The 23,504-nt window shown below is 36.5% G+C and overlaps 1 protein-coding gene across 2 annotated transcripts in view; it reads left to right on the plus strand.

Moving 5' to 3' along the window:
* LOC120424419 (acid sphingomyelinase-like phosphodiesterase 3a) overlaps positions 1-12,646 on the plus strand; it is a 128,754-nt gene extending 116,108 nt beyond the window's left edge. For both annotated transcript variants that reach the window (XM_039588529.2, XM_052709408.1), the window contains exon 10: positions 5,666-12,646. In XM_039588529.2, coding sequence (XP_039444463.1) covers positions 5,666-5,969 — 304 coding nt within the window. In that variant the 3' untranslated portion in view covers positions 5,970-12,646. The remainder of the gene's footprint in view (positions 1-5,665) is intronic.
* Positions 12,647-23,504: the final 10,858 nt, after the last annotated feature.

Raw genomic sequence — 23,504 nt, forward strand, 5'->3', positions numbered from 1 at the left:
GCGCAAATAACTCAAGAGGTTGTAAATTTGTGTGCGCCGTGGATTTATCCCCGTGACCTTACTTCCTGTGTGTAAGCCGGAATATGTGTGTGTGTCGAATTGACTTTTCCACTACCACCACCACCACATCAAGAAGAAACGCGACTGGAATTTCAAAGAACTCTAAAAACCGAAGATCCGCACACGTAGTCCGTGATACTATCTTTAACATTCCTTGGTGCTTCGTTTTTTTTTCTTTTGCTCACGTGGGAGGATGCTAAAACATTTAGAGGAAAAATGCTATTTGTATGCCGCGATTTTTCAAGTGGGCACACTGAACAAACAAACGAGAGAGCCGAATGTATTTTTTTTGGGAAAAGAAGTGGGGGTGGCACTTGATGTTTGAAGCACGTGTAGGGGGAAATAAGTGGGATTCCCCCAAGCGTTATAAGTAACGATTCTTTCCCTTCTTCTTCAGGTTCATATATTCTCTCTTTTCGTCCAGTTTGTCGCGATACGGTATAATTGACGAATTGTAGGCTATTCGTTACTACGTTTTGCATAACATGATAAATAAAAGATTTCATGTGCAATGAACGATTATTTGAGATATTTTGAAAAAGTAGATACTATTACCTGTTGATTAGCATTAGTATTTTAATTCATTAAATCTATTACAATAAGCTTGAGCTCAATTTGAATTATTTTTCCAATATTTACGAAATCATTACATTCATAGGAAGATTGCTTCGCAAATAATATTTTGTTAATTTATGTCAACCGACTAAGATAAACGAAAATTGAAGCAACAGTCAAAATTTTTTGAAGAAACTTAATGTTTACAAGAAACAAAAAGATTTAGGAGTACTACTTGAGCTCTTCAAGATAGCTGCAGTAGTCTAAAATTCAGTGCCAGAGCATTGAAAAAAGTTTGAGGTTTTTTCTGCTGTAGGCTAAACTACTATGCAATGGCTATCTTGGAGAGATTTTGTAGAGCAGTAATTCTCAACCCGGGGGTGTTCTCTACGATTTCACAAGTTTTTTCGCTAATTTTAAATTATTTTTTTTTTTTTTATTTGGATGAAACTTTTTCCATGCATTCCTTATGTCAAAAGAAAAGCAATTCTCTGAGATTTCAGTCATTAATTCTTTAATATTTTTTAATCCAGCTGAAACTTTATTGGTGCCTTCGGTATGTCCAAAGAAGCCATTTTGCATCATTAGTTTGTCCATTTACTTTTCCGTACAAATTTGGCAGTTGTTCATGCAAAAATGATACATGAATATTCAAAAATCTGTATCTTTTGAAGGAATTTTTTGATCGATTTGGTATCTTTGGCAAGGTTGTTGGTATGGATAAGGACTACACTGAAAAAAAATAAACAAGGTAAATAAATCTGGTGAATTTAAATTTTGGTCATTAAAAATTTATTTGCAGAAAAAACACTATTTTAAAGACAAAAAACAAATAATTTAATACCAACAACAAAATTTTAACCGCGTATCATTTTTTTCAGTGTATTCCTTATCAACATCTAAATCTTTGCCAAAGACACCAAACCGAAAACTCCTTCAAAAGATATAGATTTTTGAATTTTCAAATACCATTTTTGTTTGGATAGCTGTCAAATTTGTATTGAAAATTATATGGATTATATGGTTTGTTCATAAACTAATGATGCAGAATGGCTACTTTGGGTATACCACAGGCCACTACCAAAGAAATCAACTGGATTAAAAAATACAAAAAATAAAATTACAAGAAAAAATCAATTTCGTAAAAAAAATCTCAAAAGCAATTTTGCATCAATAGTTTTTTTCATAAAAGTCTTCATGCAATTTTGGGGGCTAGTCATACTAAATGGGTATGCAAATGTTTGAAATTCTTCTGATTCTGAAAAAAGGCCATTGCAAATATTTTTTCAGTTTATGTCCCACGGCTCTGACCAAAGTCGAGGGATGGTGACAAAAAATTGAAAAAAGTATAAAAATTTAAATAATGAGCCATGGTTTCACCATTTTAATGAAAAGTTGCATTATGCATTATACACCTGGCCAGTATTGATGAAAATTTTAATTTTTGCGAAAAATTAAATTTTTGCGGTGCTGTACATTGGAAATTCATAAAAATTCAAAACATTTTCAAACAAACCCAAACATGCTAAATATGATTATCAATGCAGAAAGATGCATTTAGGATTGATTTCAGTTAATTAGGCTTCTATTTTCATGAAAATTTTGAAGTTTTTTGGAAAAATATTTTTTTGACCCTTGATTTTTCAGTATAGTTTTGAAGTGGGAACAACTTTGAAAAATATTTGCAACGGCCTAAGTACACGGGAAAATGACGAATTTTTTATTTAACGATTCAGTTAAATTTCCTTAAAACGTGTATTTTTTTAAATTTTCGTTATTTTATGATTTGTTAGGGAACTAAAAAAAACATCTTCTGAGTCATAGTGAGTGCAAAATCTGATGTCGTATATGGGTAATTCTCCGCCAACTCACACAGCAGTTGCCCCGACCCCTCTTCGATTTGCGTGAAACTTTGTCCTAAGGGATAACTTTTGTCTCTGATCACGAATCCGAGGTCCATTTTTTGATATCTCGTGACGGAGGGGCGGTACGACCCCTTCCATTTTTGAACATGCGAAAAAAGAGGTGTTTTTCAATAATTTGCAGCCTGAAACGGTGCTGAGATAGAAATTTGGTGTCAAAGGGACTTTTATGTAAAATTAGACGCCCGATTTGATGGCGTACTCAGAATTCCGAAAAAACGAATTTTTCATCGAAAAAAACACTAAAAAAGTTTTAAAAATTCTCCCATTTTCCGTTACTCGACTGTAAAATTTTTTGGAACATGTCATTTTAGGGAGCGTTCTTTTATTACGTAACGCAGTAGGGGGGAGGGGGGGTTGGAGGCAGTGTTTTTTAAAATTTGTATGGAATTTTTGTTACGAGGGGGGGGGGGGAGGGGGTCTAAACGCTCCCTTATTGGAAATTTAATGTTCTTTTCGAATCTACATTGACCCAGAAGGGTCATTTTTTCATTTAGAACAAATATTTTCATTTTAAAATTTCGTGTTTTTTCTAACTTTGCAGGGTTATTTTTTAGAGTGTAACAATGTTCAACAAAATTGTAGAGCAGATAATTACAAAAATTTTGATGTATAGACATAAGGAGTTTGCTTATCAACATTACGAGTTATCGCGATTTTACGAAAAAAAGTTTTGAAAAAGTTGGTCGTCATCGATCATGCCCGTTCATGGTCACCCGCGACAGACACGGACGACGAAACAAAGAGAAACACAAAAAGTAACTTTTTCAAAACTTTTTTTGGTAAAATCGCGATAACTCGTGATGTTTAAAGGCAAACCCCTTACGTCTATATATCAAAAATTTTGTAATTGTCTGTTCTACAACTTTGTAGAACATTGTTACACTCTAAAAAATAACCCTGCAAAGTCAGAAAAAACACAAAATTTTAAAATGAAAAATTTGTTCTAAATGAAAAAATTTCCCTTCTGGGTCAATGTAGATTCGAAAAGAACATTAAAGTTCCCATAAAATGACATGTTCCAAACATTTTTACAGTCGAGTAACGGAAAATGGGAGAATTTTTAAAACATTTTTAGCGTTTTTTTCGATGAAAAATACGTTTTTTCGGAATTCTGAGTACGCCATCAAATCGGGCGTCTAATTTTACATAAAAGTCCCTTTGACACCAAATTTCTATCTCAGCAACGTTTCAGGCTGCAAATTATTGAAAAACACCTCTTTTTTCGCATGTTCAAAAATGGAAGGGGTCGTACCGCCCCTCCGTCACAAGATATCAAAAAACGGACCTCGGATTCGTGATCAGGGACAAAAGTAACCCCTTAGGACAAAGTTTCACGCAAATCGAAGAGGGGTCGGGGCAACTTTTCCCGATTTCGTGTGAGTTGGTAGAGAATTACCCATATATGAATTTTGAAAAAAAAAAAAATCGTGTAATATGAATCATATCAAGAAACTGGACAATACATGTTTTTTGATGCCAAATTATAATTGCAATCGAAAAGTACTTAACAACTTTTTTTGAAAAATATGTGACATTTCTAATGTCTTCAATAAAATTATTTAAAAAAAAAATAATTTGGTCTGTACTATGAAATTAGAAAAAATGTATTTGTAGACCTTTCAAAAGTAAACATTTTAATTTAAATATTCTTTCATGGGTTAAATGGGTAAAAATAATTAAGCCCAGCCCAGTACGCATTATTTTGTCTCTAGTTTCGAACAAAAACAAAAAACAATGAGAAATTGCATTCATTGAACCAAAAGCAGTTTTAACCATTTTGAAAAGAGAATAAAAGAAAAATGTATATTTTCGGTTAGTTGCATCTTTCAGACTTTTGTTTCGTAAATTTTTTAAAAATTAAGTTTTTTTTGGAGCCGGGACCTTGTTAGGGCCGATTCGGCTTTTGTGATGACAGCTTTCTTTAAACTGAGAGTAATTACAAAGGATCTTTTGAGTAAAATGTCGGTGAGGGGATTTTTCAGACATAACAAGTATTGAAAAGAATATTTCTGGGTTGATTTTTGGGAGACATTGACATATTTTAAACTTGAACAGACCGCTTTTGAAACTGTTGTACAGAATTTCCATTCTGATTGATATGAAGGGTCGAACTTATCTGATTGAAATTTTAAAACGTTTAAACCTTGACAGTTTTTTTAATTAAACTGAAGCAACTTTTAAATCGGCTTTTAATATTAGATAGAAAATGGAAAAAATACAGCCTTTGAAAAAAAATTAGTTCAACTTAATTTTTATTCGGATTTGTTCCATACAGTCCTGCTAGAGTGCCCATAAGTTCCTACTGTTAATTAGAAGGTTTTAAGAAGTCCATCAATAGTTTTTCTAAAAAGATTTTTTCTCAAAACAACAAAGATTTCATTTAGCGTCTAATCTTAAAATATTCTCAGGCAAATTTAAAGATTTATTTTGGTACTCTTAAAAAAATCACACCTGGGTTAGCCAACAAAACCCGAAAAATTGCAAAATATTCTCAAAAATCAAATTTAAGTTGATTTACCTCAAAACGGTGCATTTATAAAAATTTCTGCAAAGAACATTTTGCATTTTTTGAACTTTGCTTCATTTTGAAAACATTCGAATCATAAGTTGATTCAATTTTGTCATTTCGGTTTTATTTGTGAATAATAAGTTCATTAAGGTACATAACAGAGTTTTGGAGTTCCTTTCAGCTCTGTGTTACATCGTAATTCAATCGAAAGCATTATTACTTATAAACATTAAATAGAAGAAAGAAAAAGTTTTCAAAAAACTTACAGAATGAGTCTTAAGTTAACGATCACAAATTTGGTAGGTTATGTCAGAAGGATGTAACAGCAACTTATTCTTTTTTTTTTTTTTGTAATACTTTTGGAAAATATAACTAGTAATCTGAGCATATTTTTATACTTCCTTGATCTCTAAAGAAGGATTTCACTCAACTAATCCTGACTTAATAACTGTTTAAATTAAGGTGTTATTTTAGTTAACTTAAATTCATGCAAAATTGAGTGAAAAATAAACTAGGTACATAAACCATATGCTCCAGTAGTTAAAATCAAAATCATGTCAGACTTTGCATTATGACTTCTTCTCATCAACCATGTCCTCCCTTTGTCCCGTTCCAGGTACTACCGCGCCAACTCGGTCCGCTACTCGACGCAGAGCTGCGAGGGCATCTGCCTGCTCAATCACTACTGTGCCATAACGCGGCTGGACTACCGCGAGTTCCGCCACTGTCTGGAGACGTCGGCCAAGGCACTGGCCTCGAAGAACGGCTCCGGTGGCCACGGGTTCCCGGGCGTGGCGCTGGTTCCGCTGATGGCCTGCCTGGTGGTTCTGGTGAACTCCAGGAGGGCTGCGGTGATGGTCAGCTGGCTGGTGGTGCTCCAGGTTGCCGCGGGCTGGATTGCCTCCGGTGGTCACCAGTAGAAGGTAGATGTGGTTGTGTGCGTTGCTTTAGTGTATATTTGTGCAGAGCTGCTGTTTGCGTGTGGGTGTGAGGTTTGTGGAAAGTGGTGAAAATGAAACAGTTTTACATATTCATTAAAGTTATTGATTTTTTTCCTGTCACACCCCTCGATGGCCATTAAGAGTACAATCTGAATGAAAAAGAGGGAAAACGCTTCAGAGGAAATTCAAAAAGAATAAAGGTTTTGTTTGACAGTAAAATTTAAATTTTAGGCAAACTTTTTTTCAATTTTTCAATTCATTTCATTTTAAAATTCAAAACTGTGAAAAATCCCATCAGAAGCAGTAAAAAAATAGAAAAAAATAAATCAGGAAACGGCGATACAGCAGCGGTTATGTGGTTTGCATACCCTCATCCCTCCCCCCACAACCCACGTGACCAACACCATCGACTGCGTGTGAAACTTTAAGCTAATTTATTGCCAGCAAATTATTTTCCCTGTAAACGATAACGGCGAAACGCCTACCAGAGTGTACCGTACAAGAGCATCAACAAAAACGGGATTAACTGTGTGGCCTTGTTGCTATTAGCGATGGCTTTGATCATCCCTCTCCCTCCCCTCACGACACGCTGTCTCTCTTTACATAAATATACTTGTCCGTGAAAAGCTGGCCCACCCACCCTCACGAGGTGGGGGGTGTTTTTTTAAAAAAGCTGCGTGTTTGTTGAACACTACACGGGCTTGCTGACCAGGGTGAACCAGCGGCAGCATCATCACATTGGTGGGGCTTCCAGCATCCAGTCTGGATATAAAGTGAGTCCCCGGTTTTGGATTTCTGTGTTTGCGTGCTGTAATTGGGATGTTGGCTTTTCACACACGAACGTGGATTTCAAGCGGATTTTTTGGAAAATGAATCTGGGGTCGGTATCACTTGCGGAACAGTTATGGTATACTTTCGAATCAGTAGAGAAGTGATGTGTTATTTTGAGATTAAATCTTTACAGTGCTAAGGTAAAACATAATATAACAAATGCACAACACTTTCATTTTTATAGATAAAATTTGATAGATAAAAAACAATATGTTTTTTCAAGTTTTTTTTTTAACATTCCAACGCCCAAGGCTCCAAAAAAGTTGGAACGATATCTTCAACTCAATGGTTCTCGGGCATAACTCAACCAATCAAGATGATTCTTCTTTCCAGTGATTTGTTAGGATGTCTAGATGATTCTAGACCTTTGCAGAACTTAATTTGATCAAATCTGTAATTTTTGCGATCAAAAACATCGTTCCAACTTTTTTTTTCGCGTGTAAAAAAAAATCGCCGAAAATTCCGCGGAGGCAGTCGTTTAAAAAAAGTTGGAACGATGTTTTCGGTCGCAGAAATTACAGATTTGTTTAAATCAAGTTCTGCAAAATTTTAGGATCATCTAGACATTCTTACAAATCACTGGGAACAAGAATCGTCCCGATTGGTTGAGTTATGCCCGAGAACGGGCGTGTTGAAGTTACCGTTCCAACTTTTTTGGGAGGCTTGGGCGTCCGTGTAAGTTGGACATGCGTTGGGCGTTCCAGTGTTAATGTGTCTATTCCTTTGGTTCCTTGGATAAAAGCATCTATTTTCTTGCATGAAAATGATTTTGGAATCGGATTATTTCTTTAAAAAATACAAGAAATTGCGAGATTGGCAAGATTTAATACATTAACTGGCCTTGACCTTAATTAGTTTCTTAAGTTAGGCTGCATTTTTTTAATGATCATAGAAATATAGAAACATAAAAATGTACGCTTAAATAAATTATTCAAGTGAAACGCACTATTGACAATACAATTTTGATACATATTCAACATTTCGTTAGACGTTAGTAAAAATTCCAAATGATTTGAATAATTTATATATTTTCCAATCAAAACCTTTCTTTATATTGACTTAACAATCGTTTGATTTCAAGATTTCCCAGATTTACTGAAATAAAAAAAAATTTATCATGATCAAATTATAGCTAATATTCTAGTGAAAGTAACATTCAGTAAAAACAGTAAATTTTCTCTGAATCGATATTACAGGGACCGTAGAACCGTAAATTATTGAAGTATGCTGTTAGAAAGGAATAAAAATGTCAGTCTTTTCATAGAATACTGACATAATGTAATCATATTTTTATTCCCTCAGTAATAATTTGACATTGAATTTTATCTTGCAATATATTTATTTTTTATTTTATTTTGAAAATCAGGTCTTTGTAGATTTTTTTTGTTTCGTGTAATTTTTACGAAATTCAATGATTTGATCCCCGTGGATATTGGATACCTCATTTTTTTTTGTATTTTAAAGACTTAAGTTATATTACCCAATTTGAATGTAAAAAAGATCTACCCATATAATAAAAGCGAATCAGAAAATACTTTATAGCTTCATAAAAATGGAAAAAAATGGATACAACAAATGATTAAAGATATTTTTGCAATTCCGTCGTGAAACTACTAACTTTTCCTGTCATTCTTGAACGACGAAACAGCCTACTTTTCTGTACCAAAAATAACAGAATCGAATAGTAACCCTTTACAAAACAAATGCTGAAAAGTTCTACTTTTCAGCACTGAAATGGATGCTGAAAAGTTGAACTTTTCAGCACTTATTAGAAAAAGTTATACTTTTCAACTTTTTTTTTATTTGAACGATTCATTGACTCAATGCATGGTCATTTGTCCTATAATTCTGTCCAAAGGGTGTTTTTCAGAATAGCAAAAAACGTTGTATGGAACTCGTTGCAAAACTTGATTTTTCATCACTCGTCGTATTTATCTAACTCGGTGAACCTCGTTAGATAAATGTACGACTCGTGCTGATAAAAACCTCTTTTTGCAACATGTTGCATAAACTACTATTAGAAAAGATTTTATTTAAGTGCCACTTGAAAAAATTATGAAAAAAGTACTTTCTGAAAGTTTCATATTAAACTCTTAAGGAAATTTTTACAATTTTCACGTTTCATGAAATTTAGTACTTTGGAATTATGGTCCCCGTGAAATTTGGAATTTTTGGGCGTGAAAAATCACTAACCCTGGTAAAACCTTGTTAAAACCACCGCAATGATTGATGCCTTTCTAACAAAGTCAATTGCAAAAGCTTCATGTTTGTATTTTTGCATTTACCAAAATCTTTTTTGTGTGTTCCGAAAACTTAATAAAATCCAAAAATTTTCAGAGAACCCAAACCGGTTGTAACGCGCAACCTTTTCACAACGTACCAGGAGCGTTACATTGCGCAATCCCTGGACAATCCAATTTATTTGAAACACCTTTTATGCTTAGCCTGCAAACAACTTTAGCGCCACTCCAAAAGTTGGAGGTTGTTTGTGGATTTTAATCAGGGAAGCCCGACCTGAAGCTCTTGATCTCAAGGCGAGTTTTAGTGTAATCTAAACCGAAAAGTCGAACCAAAAGATCCCAAAAATTTACTCAAGGTCAACAACATTTACGAACTCTTTCATCTCAGTCTTTAAAACAAACGAACGCATTAGTTAGAGTGCATTCTAATCCAAAATTTATTAAGAAAAACAAAGTTCATTACGAAACGAAAGAAGGTATATTTAAGTTAAACGCGTGCAGAATTAATCCTCGTTTTTGCAACGCAAAATCCGAAAAAGACCCGGGATTTTTATTTGTGGTTGTAAATGAGCTCAAATTAATACTAAGGGGGGGGGGGTTTAGATCTTAAATCTAGCAAAAACTATTCCCTATTGTCGTGCACTGTACTTTACCCTACTAATCTGGTACCAGCAACTGCTTGCAGGCGTTCTTGAACGGCGTGTAGATTCTCCTAGGTCCGGACCTACTGCGACGATCAGCGATCCAACAGCTCCGGTGCGTTCGCGCAACCCTACCGCACTCTAGCGGCGGCTAGCAGTACTCCGCCGTGGACACGTGGCACAGCGATCGGCGTCGACACGTTCTTCGCCGCGCTTTGGGCTTCCAGCCCCCAAGCGGCGTCTAGCGGAACCAACGTTTACACGTGGCCGTCGCACGGCGACGTTCTTGATGGGGACGCTCGGTCCAACGTTGTTTCGAATCGGTGGAGACGGATGGTACTGCTGCTGTCAGGCTTTTGTCTCGTTCCTCGCACTTCCTTCGGTCGGGCAAGCGAGGTTAGAATCGGCTGGGCAGCCGGCGAGCTTTTGGCGTGCTCGAAAGCTCGGAACTTCCTCCAAGCTCTGGGATTGCTTCGAAAAGGACGTGTGGGGTCAACTGGGTGGGCGGAGTAGATGCGTCTCCGAGTCGTTGGAGTTGACTAAGGCGGTTGAAACGGTTCGTCACGACCCCGTCGTGGTTTTCATCCACCAGTCTGACCAACGAAGCATTCCCAGCGTCGAACGACGAAATGTACGGCTTTTCTGCCCCGAGACTTGCACCCACGTTAATGGGCAACCTATAACGTGGCCAAAAGTTGCATTTCTGCCTAATCTCATGATCTGTATTTAGATCTTACCTGACACGCGCAAAGGGTTCACCTAACCTTTGCTTGTTCTAGGGGGAAACTATTTCTTCAAAGCTTTGAGTGCTAGAAAGTAAGTGCATTTGTAATTTGCGAAGCTTTACAAAATCGTTGCCCTGTGCACTTACTGCTTTTCCAGAAAGAGTATCACAATCACCAGAACTAATTCCACTTTAAACTTTTCACCGAAATTAAACTGTTCGAAAAAAGCAAAACCGTTTCGTAAAAGCACTCCAACTAAAGTGAAGCGTCGGTTTTTTGACTCAGCTTTATAGAGTTCCTCGATCCGTGATAATTGTACCTAGTTGACCTTGAATCAACCAATCAGATTCTTTTGCGACGCAGGAAATTAAAACACACGAACACGGTTTTAATTTCAATTGCAGATATCATTTCAATCTCGTCGTGATATCAAAAGTAGATCAAAGCAGTGGTATACTACATGTGTATGTGCACACAATCAAATCAAAAGGGTTCAGTTGTTTGCAGAATACTTGCAGGCGCATTATTTTTATATCGTTTTACAGTATGTGACACATGAAATGTTACACGGTGAATGGAATTAACAAATTCTGCTGAGCCATTGTCGAGAAATCCGAGATAACAGAATCGTATCTTACAAATACCTGCTCAGAATTTAATTCTGTGTCGATATGATTAAGTGAAGGTTTAAGAAGTTCAGTTTTTGGGTGATTTTGTGGCCTTTCTTCAATAATGGTGGCAAAAATATTGAATATAAGAAATTTTTGTATTCCAATTGTATTCAAAAATGATAAAAAATCATTTTTTTAATATCCATAAAATAACACAAATTTAAGAAACTACTTTCAAAATCATGCTTTCAAGCATAATCGTTAATTTCTTGCTTGAAAAGATTCTGTTGTCAAAGATGGAAGAAGAAAGTAACACAATCTTCCAATAGATTCTGAATGTAAATGGTCCCAATCCTCATTTTACTTATTTTAATTAATTTGAAAGCCTCAGTTTCATTTAAATATGACCATTATTTTTATTGAACACTCTTTCAAGCCTGGTAATGTAATTACAAATTGATACATTATTCGTAAGACCCTCAGGAGGAAAAAAACCCAATATTTTCACTCCAAGCCCAAGTTACGGACCGTAAATCACCAGTGGAAACTCCCATAAGAACGTCCTTCCTTTTTTCCGAAAAATTGAACTGAAATTAAATCCAATCCCCCGGACGTAACTTGGCAGCTTCCACGGAACCAACCGCCCAAAAAAAAGGGGTAACATTTATCGCGCGGCAACGCAATGAAATTAAACCACCGCAGAACGCAGCCCGTGGCAGCGAAAGGAATTCTCAAATAAACCATTCCAAGTGGGAGGGCAGAAAAAAAGGGGCTCAAATAAATCTTGCCAATGACTTTCCAAAGCGAGGTGGAAAATTTTCCGTTTGAAGGGAGGGGAGGAAAAAGCTAAAGCAAACCAAAGCTCTAACCAAAAGCCCACATTTTCCGAAATGAAATAAAAAACACGAATTGACTGAAATTTCAACAGAACAAGTAAAACAGAGAGAAGAATGTTGAACAAACACTCGCGGACAGGGTGAGATTGTTTTAGGGAATGAAAGGGGTAGGAAAAAAACAGCAGCGAATTCTTTGTTATTTACTTTTTTGCTGTAAAAAGGAGGAAATTAAATGTGATAAAAACTGATTGATTGAGCGCCTAAGAGTTAATGATGTGGAACGAAAGCAGAGGGTTTGAAATGAAGATTTATGATGTTTTAGGAAAGGTCCCTCGGACGCTCCAGCAGCGGAGGAGGGTTAAATGTAAATAATCACTTCATAAGGCAGATTCATCTAGCGGTAAGCGGAACCTTAGATAAAACTGCATGAATATTTTATTTTTTGACTAGGTTCAAGCTCCCCGGAAACGTGAAAAGAGACCGCATGGCTTTTTGTTCCAAAAACCCCAGTTATGAAAGCATTCGTACGAGACACAATACCAAAATTGTAAAACTTAGTCTGTAAATTTAGCTAAATTACTACAAAATGTGTATAAAATGACTTAGTTTAAGCTGCTATTCAACGGTGTTTGTCGAACAGCTCATAGAGAAAATAAATGCAACTAAACCAAATCGAAACACTTATTCCAAATTTGTTGACTAATTGAAGGCGATCATGTTTTACATCCCATTGAACTAGAATTTTATTACCGAAAAAAAAAATCTATACAGAGTTGCAAACCCCCCAAAAAAAACCGCTCTGAACACAGATCGGTGACAGAACGCTCTGTAAGTTAGCAAATCCAGACTCTGAGTCACTATTTAATCTATGATCCAACCGATGCAGAGTTTGATTTCCAGAAAGAATCGAATATTTAAAAACCAGAAAAAAAAATTAAAACACCTCTGAAGATGCTACAAAACTCGAGGAAGCTAGGCCGAAATTGGAACAGAAAACGCAAAAAAAAAAATAACCAGAAACAAATAAAGAAAGTAAATGTTTTTAAATAAATCAAACTTGTTGCGTTCGTCACTCGCGTTCTAAGCTATCCGAAAAAAACCCTTCAACTGTCACCGTTGGGTGTCAGATTTCACAAGAAATTCCGAGAAACAAAAAAAAACATCACACATCACGCAGTTAAACAGCCAGATTCTAATTTTTCGGTGCGGAACGCGGAACAGATTCCGCCCAGGCTTTCGCACGTCTGTCATCTTGGGTATCAACGAAACCACGTGGGGTGAGGATTTTCCCTTTGGTGTGGGTGTGAAGTTTAGCGTGCGTCACGCTGGGTTTTTGTTGTCAGATTCATGTTTGTGAAAGGAAAAGAGAAAGAGCATGCTTTAACGTGGTGAGTATGTTTGGAAATTGCACAAAAATGGTAACGATGAAATACTAATAGAACCTTTCCATAAACATTTTGAAGACGCTTATTCTGTTGCAATAAAACTGGTTAAAATATTTTCAAAGATTTTGTGCATAATTATTTTTTGTTTTTCTCTGATTGTGATCTTCTCAAAACATAAGAAACATTGATCAAATCATTTTGTTGAAATTCACATACATCTAATATGATGTATACACTATCATCCCGTTTTTGACAACAAGACAAAACAAAAAAAGCTGCTTGCGAACAATGAATCAATCGTCAATTTTTTGAATGAATCATTTACTTCACGATTGAGGGTCAATGAACAATTTAGATGAAAAAATAATAAAAGGGGATGACACTGTATTACATTTACACCCCTTTAATCCATCTTTAATATTCGAAAATCTGTAACTTTTGTAAGAATTTTTTGATCAATCTATCTGTATTTGGCAAAGTTGTAGCTATTGATGAGAACTGTTCGAAAAAAATAGATACGCTGGCTGATTTTTTTATTATTATTATTTTTTTGGTTAACCATTTTGCCGTCGAGTTATATATTTTTTAAATTAGTATTTGAAAAAAAAATCAAAATTGAAAATCATTTTAACATTTGTTGAATCAAGACTAACATTTCAAAATGGCCAAACATTGAATATAATGCCCTTTTGAAAAGTTAGTTTTTATTCCAATATTTTGAAAATATTGTTTCGAAAAAATAGGAAAATTTCAGTATTGTTTTATTTTTTTAAATTGAAAATCGGGTCATTTGTTGCTGCGATACACTCAAAAATGGAGGGTTGTTTGGGTTAAACTTAGAAAAGTTAAATTTTCCATTCTTTTATTTAAACCGCAGCTCTCAGCAACCAGAAGTCCAATCTTTCATGTATCTTAGAACTTTTTTTTAGCAATATTTTTGAACTTTAAAAAACTTTTTCTTAAGAAATGGTCTCTCATGGTCACATGTTTAAAAAAACAGCAAATATTTCAAATAATACTTTCGGTGGCTAAATTTTAAAATCTGTAAAATTCATAACACGGCGAAAACATTTTTGACCATACTTCTCTATGTCTCAAAAGTTATTAGCGATTTAAAAAAGTGATTTTGTATGAAAAACTTATTTTTCACCAACTTTAGGCTCGGGCATCAATTTCAACCAATTTCACTCAAAATTTGCACACATGCTTAAAATAACTCAAAAAAAAAACAAATTTTTGCTTGTGGAGCAGGGGGTCATTTTTCTGGGCACCCTAATAAAAAAACCAAAAACACCAAATGGCTTCTTTGGTCATAGGGAAGGCCCCCACGAAGTTTGAGCCACATCAATAAATACAAAAAGAAAAAGAAAGATTTCGCTCTTCTGGAAAAATAATGTTAACTCAATATGAGATGTATATTACAACAAATTTGAAACCTATCCAATTAAGAAAGTAACTCATTTGAATTTCCATTATTTTTTTTATTAGATTCAACTTAGTTCATTTCTACGCTTGATTATTTTTATGGAAAAAATCTAACTTTTTTTTTTATTTTGAATATCGAACTAATAGTTTACAAGATATCGTGATCTAATTGTTCACGAAAATTTATTTTTAAGAGCCGTGTTTCTCCACCGGTGAGAAATGAAGAATGATGTATGGAACACCCAATGAGTTTAAAAATATTTGGCAACAATATCCCGCCTGGAAAATACATTGAAATTTTTAATGCTGAAATATTTTAGAATCAGAATCATTCTAACTATTCTTCTTTGAGTAAAAACAGCAATTGATTTTTCTCATAAGATTGCAATTTTAGAAGTGTCTAATGATTCAATATCGCAAACTAAGAAGGATGTGCCAGCATTGAATTATATTATTTAGGAGTTTCATCTCTTTTTTTCTGAAACAGGTTGTGTATGAATGTTTACCAATCTAATCTAATGAAAATAAGGGGAATTTAAGGAAATTTATCCTGCTTTTGGTAATATTTTTTGAAGAGTTGCTTTTCTTCTATGAGATTTTTTTATTTACAGTTATTCCACGTCAAACAGGAAGTCTCCAAATCAAAACTGCTCCGATTTGGCTCAAATTTGGAGTGGGGGTTCTTTGGCCCAAATAATTAGACCCGTATTTTTTTGATTGGCGATTAGGGTGGTCCTATCCGAAATAGGGTGATCCAAAAAATTGCGTTTGTCGTCGATTTAAGCATAAGCATAAGCAAAAAAGCATAAGCATAGGTGCCCACCCGCAGTTGCTACTCCGTTATTGACCAGGACCTCCAGAAGTTACATCCACGAGCCGTGGAAGATAAGTGGGTGCTATCTTTCCTCGCTTCGCAACTTCTCAAAGGCCCCTATCATGCTGATCAATACCGGCGCCGGCCACGACCAGTGGTAGGGTTACGGGGAAGTGGATGGGAATGTTAGTCCGATACTTGAGTGATAGAGACCGCCCAATCGACTGCTTCTCCGACAAAGTATCACATGAGTTTTGAGGGGGTTAGTAGATGGGTATGAGGTCAGGATTCACGAGTGGCAGTGATGTGACCATGAGCATTTTGTTTATCGGTTGAAATTTTAAATCTTAGGCAGCCGGCTGCGGAAAGATAAATAATTGATTATTTAAAAAGTTTGTTTTAATCGAACGCGTGCCAACCGAGCGGTAGTGCTATGGGCTGGACTTATCAGTATATTTTTACTGTTGGTACAATTAAGATAACGCGAGCAAATGTCAAAAATAGTAGATGAGTTAATACTAAAGATGCCAGTTGGAATAAATTATTACGATCAACGAATATAAACGAAAAGAAAACAGGACACCACGTAACCGATTGTAATGAAATTAAAACAATAACTTAAACGAACTTAACCGGCGGCGTGCCTTCCTATCAACGATGATAAAAGAAGGACTTGTAAATTTAAAATATAACCGCGAAGTCCCGCTACTCACAATCGAATCCGAAAGATAGCTATCTAGAATTTTAAATATAGTATTAATTCGACCGCGATCCTCCAGAAATTCTTCGTCGGCGTGCCTTCCGATCAACGGTGATGTAAGAAGGGCTTTATTCATTAAAATGATTTTATATCATAAGCCTTAAAACATATTCGTCGGCGTGCCTTCCGATCATCGATGATATAGAAAGGATTCAATCCAGCAATACGACTTGCTTGTCTCGAAAAAAAAGAATTCGGATCGTTTCTATCGAAAACTATGTAAAGAGAACAAAAAAAAAATCATTGGCCAACGAACGCGCGAACTAAAAATAAAGAAAAAAAGAAGAAGAAGAAGACCAATCACCCCATGCACACAAACAGCGACACAAAAGAGATGAAAACAACACGAATCAGAAGAAATCCAATCACCCCATGTACACAAATAGCGACACAAAAGAGATGGAAAATAACACGAAAAAACAGGACTGTGCGTCCACACAGGCACCGCACTACTGATGCCATTATTTAATTATAATGACCAATCACCCCATGCACTCGAACAGCGACACAAAAGAGACGGAAAATAACACGACAAAACAGGACTGCGCGTCCACACAGGCACCGCACTACAAAATTGCGTTTTTCGTCGATTTTCGCAAAAACCACATTTTTCAAAAAATCATATCTCCGGAACGGCTGAATCAATTTTGGAGCGCCACAATTCAAAAGAAAGGTTATTAGTTGGGTTTTTAAGGAAATATATTTATGTTGAGGTCCAAAAAAACTAGCTGAATATTTGAAAAGGTCCTGTGAAAATTTCATTTGCCGATTTCAAGGTCTCAGGACCAAAGAGCCTATGTCTGAAAATTTTTTTTCCCTGATTCCTTGTAATATTTTACAAAACATATCAAAAAATTGCGAATATCCATTAACATTCCAACGCCCAAGGCTCCAAAAAAGTTGGAACGGTAACTTCAACTCAATGGTTCTCGGGCATAACTCAACCAATCAAGATGATTCTTCTTTCCAGTGATTTGTTAGGATGTCTAGATGATTCTAGACCTTTGCAGAACTTAATTTGATCAAATCTGTAATTTTTGCGATCAAAAACATCGTTCCAACTTTTTTTTTCACGTGTAAAAAAAAATTAGCCGAAAATTCCGCGGAGGCAGTCGTTTTAAAAAAGTTGGAACGATGTTTTCGGTCGCAGAAATTACAGATTTGTTCAAATCAAGTTCTGCAAAATTTTAGGATCATCTAGACATTCTTACAAATCACTGGGAACAAGAATCGTCCCGATTGGTTGAGTTATGCCCGAGAACGGGCGTGTTGAAGTTATCGTTCCAACTTTTTTGGGATGCTTGGGCGTCCGTGTAAGTTGGACATGCGTTGGGCGTTCCAGTGTTAACACGTTTCGGAGATATGATTTTTTGAAAAATGACGAAAACGGGTAAAAATTAACTTTTTTCACTAAAACTGTGATAACTCAAAAATTTCAGCGATGACCTATACATGTTTAGGTATCAATATTTTCATAATTAAAAGACGCAACTTTTGGTGAAAAATGTGGTTTTTGCGAAAATCGACGAAAAACGTAATTTTTTTGATCACCCTGTTTCGGATAGGACCACCCTAATCGCCAAACAAAAAAATACGGGTCTAATTATTTGGGCCAAAGAACCCCCACTCCAAATTTGAGCCAAATTGGAGCACTTTTGATTTGGAGACTTCCTGTTTGACGTGGAATGGCTGTTTAATAAAAAAAACCAAAACAGACTTTTTTTTACTTAAAATGCCTTTAATTTGAAAAGAATGCAGTTATAAAAAATATAAGCAATTTTTGGTTTTTTGGGGTTGTCGCAAGCGTGACAAAGTGTGACAAGGGGGAGAGGGGCGGGGGGGGGGGGGTCCGTGATACCGTGATACGCTTGACTATTTCCTGAGTTTTTTTTTTTTTGATAAAATTTACTCATAAATCAAACACGTTACAAGGCTGCAAGAAACAGAGTTTTCAATGATAGATTTTATATGCTTAAATCATTAAATTTTCAAAAATACTGTTGATGTTGATTTTTATCACTACAACATTCAACAAAATAAAAATCTAAACACAACCTGTACAAATTAAAAGCTTTTTCGATTGAACTCCGAATTTATAAATGAATGATCTTATTTATAAATCATGTATTAATTATTCAAAAAATCAATATGGAGAAGAGGGGAGTCAACAGAATGTGACGTACTTTTCGAAGGGGGGTTGGAGCCAGCGTGACAAAGTGTGACATAGGGGGAAGAGGGGGTTAATTTTGGCCGATTTTGTCGTGACATACTTTATGGATGACGCCTTATGTATTACACTATTCTACTTTTTTTAAAATATGTCTCTGACAACAGTCAAAAATATGTGTTTTGGAATGCATACTCAAATAAAAAAACTTGATTTTCCCGTTTACCATAGGTTTGTCAAATCTTGGTATTTTCCGGTGTTATTTAAAAATTCTCTTGACCTTTCACTAGACTAAATTCCGAATTCTGGCTAATTCCGACCAGGGAGTACCCTCCCATTGAGCTTTTTGTTTGCTTAAAAATGTATGGATAAAAGCCACTATTTAAGTTGTTACCTGCATAGGGCACGATAGGTGTCTCACCAATTCTTAGATGTAGGATCTCCATTCAATTTAAATCAACTCCTCCTTCCCTTTTTCGAAAAGTTATTATCTTCTGAAAATGATCAATTCTACGAAACCCTTAAGGCCGGGCAACCTAACAACAAAAAATATCTGCTGCCAGTCTGCACTATTTGATTTTAAAAAAAATCATCAATTTTGTATAATAATTACAATATTCATCATTTGACTGAATGATTGTAAAAAAACGATCTTAGAAGATTTTTTCGCCTTCTCGTTTATCTTTTCTCATTCTCATATGTCTTAAAAAAAATGTCGAGAGGTTGGGAGTAAGTCTTCAGCCTGGAAGCGCATTCGCCTAGGTTTAGGAACAAAATTTGCGAGCTCTTGTATTAACTAAACTATGTTATCGTAATAACTACTTTGACTTTTTATTGATTTTCTAGCTCCGTTATGCAATTCATATATATCCTGGGATACTGCACAGAAAGGTCAGCTAATCAAAAATGATGTCTTATTTTTAAATCAGCTTGTCGTGTTTTTTTAATGGTTTTTGCTACACGAATTTGTTCATTTTATTGTTTGCTGAATATCCTGAAATTATAACTTCTCTCAACTCGATAAAGTGAGCTTAGAAATTCATTTCCCTTTTTCGATCTCACTCCATTGTTTCTCCACCCTCAAACTGGCACACTGATGACGTAGCTGGCTGTGTGTATTTGTGAACTTGAACCCTGTTGCGCTGGCAATCCTCTTCTGAAAGGGCACATACCGTGAGGGGGGGGGGGGGGAAAGGGAGGACGGGTGGTTCTGCATGTGTCAAGAAAGCGTAAAGTCATGAGCCCCCTTCCCTCAATCCTTCCCCAGTGGTATGTGAATGTGTTCTCTGCCTTTGTCGTGTACACTAATAGACGATTATGGCAATCAGACAAAGCCAGAACATGGTGGTGCTGGTGGGTGGTGGGTTGGAAAATGGGAGGTGAGGCTGGAATGAACAAACGAGAATGTATTCATAATGATTTTCCGGCGGAATATTTTTGCGGCTCATGCGTTTTTCATCGTGTTTGGCTTATTTGCGTTTTCCCTCTGTGTCGGAGGCAGTCGATAGAATGGCTGGAAATTTTTGGGTTCACGGAACAATGAACCCCGTTTGGGGAGAAGGTTTGGGGGGATGACGACAAATTTATGAGCCACATGCGAAATGCTCCGGGATTTTGGGATGCGTGAAGAGCAGTAGAAAGTGTACGTGATTCCTGCCAAATGAGTCGACAGAGCGGGGCAAGTTCGAACGAGACGCGCAAAGTGAGATTCGGTCATAAAAGATAATAAAATTCGGATTATTCGAACGTGATCTGTCGGTCTGGACTGGTTTTTGGGTGGGGGGAAGAAGCTGTTTGTCTCCAGACCTCGTTCGGAAATCATTATCGACGGTTCGTTGGAAAATGTTCTAGACGATGTCTCGCTTTTCTGGAAATTTTTTTTGGAATTAAAGATGTGTTGAATCCTGCATGAAAAAAAATGTATTGTCTTGAAAAATCGATTGAGAAATTCAATAACCTTAAATATAATAGCTTCAATTCTGGCTTCTTCATAAACTGAATTCTTCACATTTCAGGTTCTTTGCAACCGAAAAATTCGAACCAAAAAGTAAACTTTTTAATAATTGTTATAATAAAGTTTATCGGTAATTGATAAACTAAGTGCCCGTGGAAAGAGGGCAGGCCGCTCCCGCAGTTGTTGTGCTCTTCCACCACGTGGCGCCGAAGAAAGTAAGCGAGTGAAATATTATCTTTATGTTTTAATTAAGTTTTATGTTATTTTCGGCCAAGCTTGGTTGGTTGCCTGGCAGAGAGCGAAAAAAAGGAGTAGGACTAACTTTTTCTTGCCAGCTTCTGCGTGTGGCGCCACCGCCAAGGAAAAGTCTTTTCCGGAGCTTGCTCGCACTTTCGTTCCGGAAGATTGTGCGATTGAAATTGGGTTCGCTGGTTCATGTTGGGCTTAAATTCCAGGTTTTGTTAGAAATCATTGAATAATTTCAAAAACAATCACTTTCGTATTCTACAATTTTTAAAATCATTCCAAAGTTATTTAAATTTCCCCAAACTCACCTATTATACCATTCCCAGAGCGATACCCTTTTGTGTTCGCGACCATAATCATCAGTATGTGAGGCGTTTCCGTTGCGAGGCAGAAAGTTTTCCCCGTGGAGGCATCCCCCGCCAGCACACGGCGCTAAACGGAACGAAACCAACCCGTGAAACCCCGTGGGATCCGGAAAGCACTGCTGGAAGGGAAGAAGCTCATAAGCATGGAAATTTGTTCGACTTACGGTGGAAAAAATTGGAAACATGAATAAGCAATAAAAAATTAGCTGATTTGAGCGCTTTTCACGAAAGGTTGATTTTCCACGTGGCGGAAAAGAGGGGAGAAAAAGTTTAAAGCTTTGCAGCCGGAAAATGTGGGGCGTGTACACGCACACACAGCATCATTTGATGACGAATCGCTTTTCACGTGCGTTGAACGGCCTCTTTTAGTCTCGGCTCGAATTAAGCTTGTCGCGCGCGCTCTGTGCTGGTTGGCATACCTCGAGGCGAAACGGAAGACAAATAGTCTCACGGCGAGCATCCAGAGGCAATTATGGGCCAAAATTAAAAGTACAAATTTTACGCTCGCCTCAATAATTCATATTCGAGGATTGTTCCACGGGATCTGCGACCGCCTTTAGCATTCTGAAACAAAAACAGGACTGTGCCAATTGCTGAACAGAGTCAGAGCAAGGGTAGTTTGCCAAAATAAATTCATAAGTAGATCAAAAATTTTATTTTTTGACGAAAAATCATCAAAATGTTTGCCTAGAGAGTAATTATAATTTTTTTGGGATTCAACCAAGCAATCTGAGAATTCTGGATTCACCGAGCAGATATTTTATTTTCATTTTTTTTTTCATAAAATGATTTGTTACGTTCAGCGTTATATTGAAGGTTCAGCCCTTTTCAAATGTTAATCTTGATTCCAAAATAAAAAAAAAACATCTAAGAGATACAGTCGACTCTCTGGTTGTCAATATCCAAGGGACCGTCGAGGAAGAGAATCGTCAGTTTATAGAACGATGCAAAATGAAGACTCGATTGAAAATATTTTTTTCTTGATTCCCAGCTATGGGAGAGAATCATGGCAACGTCCATCAAACAAAAACAAACTAATGTCAAACACCCTTCAAAGCTTCGTTTCGCCAAGAAAAATGTCTATGAAAGCCATGAGAAAGTGAAATTATTGACAACCGGAAGAGATTTTTAAAGCAAACAGAATCCAAGGGACCAGGGTTGTTAAAATATCAAAATATCAGCTCTCAGCAACTACAACTATCCCACCTGAATATTCTTGCCTCAAATACAACTGCTCTTTTCTCATCATTGAAACTCTCAGCGCCGAACATAACCGAACACGTTTTCGTGTTTACACGCTCGCGATTGACATTTTCCTTTTCTCTCTCATTCCCGCTTCCACGATCATGCTACCGCAACAGCGTTTAACCACAAAAGCCGTCACAAAACCAATTTCGCAAACGCAGTTTAACGGGACGTCATGCGTGGTCGGCTCCTAATCGCTATCTCGCGTTCTTTTATTGCAGTTTTCGGAGAGATTGAGAGACTCAGCGGTGAGAGCGCAAAGTCGATGAAAAGGGAAGGAGTGATAGAGAGAGAATGCCATCGCTAGAAATCACGAGACACAAGAAGAGATCTCACAAGCTATAGTGACGGTCGCTATACTCTCGGATGTTTTTGGTGCAGAGATAATCATTTGATAGCTTTTTAATCACTCATTTGCAACACTGCAAGGGACCGTCGAGGAAGAGATCCTTCAAGCAAGAGAAAATATCGAGGAATAAAGCCAATCGAAGTATGCAGTTTGAAGGGACTGAAAAATTCATCGATAGATGGAGCAATATTAATATCGAAAAGATCGACAGCCAGAGAGTCGACTGTAATACAATTCTACAATTGTGTCATTTTGCCTTCTTCACCTGAGGCAAGGCTGTAAACCTGCTCGAAAAATGAAGTTCTTTCAGAAACGTCGTAGACCCACCTTCATCTGTACCTATCGACTCAGAATCGAAAACTGAACAAATGTCTGTGTGTATGTGTGTGTATGTGTGTGTATATGTGTGACTAAAATTCTTACTCAGCACTGGCTGAACCGATTTAGGTCAAACCGGTCGAATCAGACTCGATTTAGGGTCCCATACGTCGCTATTGAAATGTTTGAAGTTTCGATAAGTAGTTCAAAAGTTATTTATAAAGATGTGTTTTCCCAAATATCCGGATCTCACTTAAATATATGTAAACTATGTCCGGATCTATCATCCAACCCATCGTTGGTTAGGTAATTGAAAGACCTTTCCAATTTGTCCAAAGCATTGATGATCTGGAAACCCTGTCTCAAGTTATGACCATTTCAGTTATATTTGTGTATATTATTCCGAATCTGAAAAAAATAGAAGACATTTTTGTTCAAATGTATGTGTCCCATCATGTCACCAACTGTTTGTAAAAAGTGAGGAAGGCACCAACCACATAGGTGGTAATGTTAGTTTTTAACATTAAACATTGGATCATTCGTTGCTGAGATATTGGCATCAGAAAATGTGGGAATGTTTGAATGAGACTTAAACAAAATAA

Source organism: Culex pipiens, chromosome 3, assembly GCF_016801865.2.
Source record: "Culex pipiens pallens isolate TS chromosome 3, TS_CPP_V2, whole genome shotgun sequence".
Taxonomy (NCBI): Eukaryota; Metazoa; Arthropoda; class Insecta; order Diptera; family Culicidae; genus Culex; species Culex pipiens.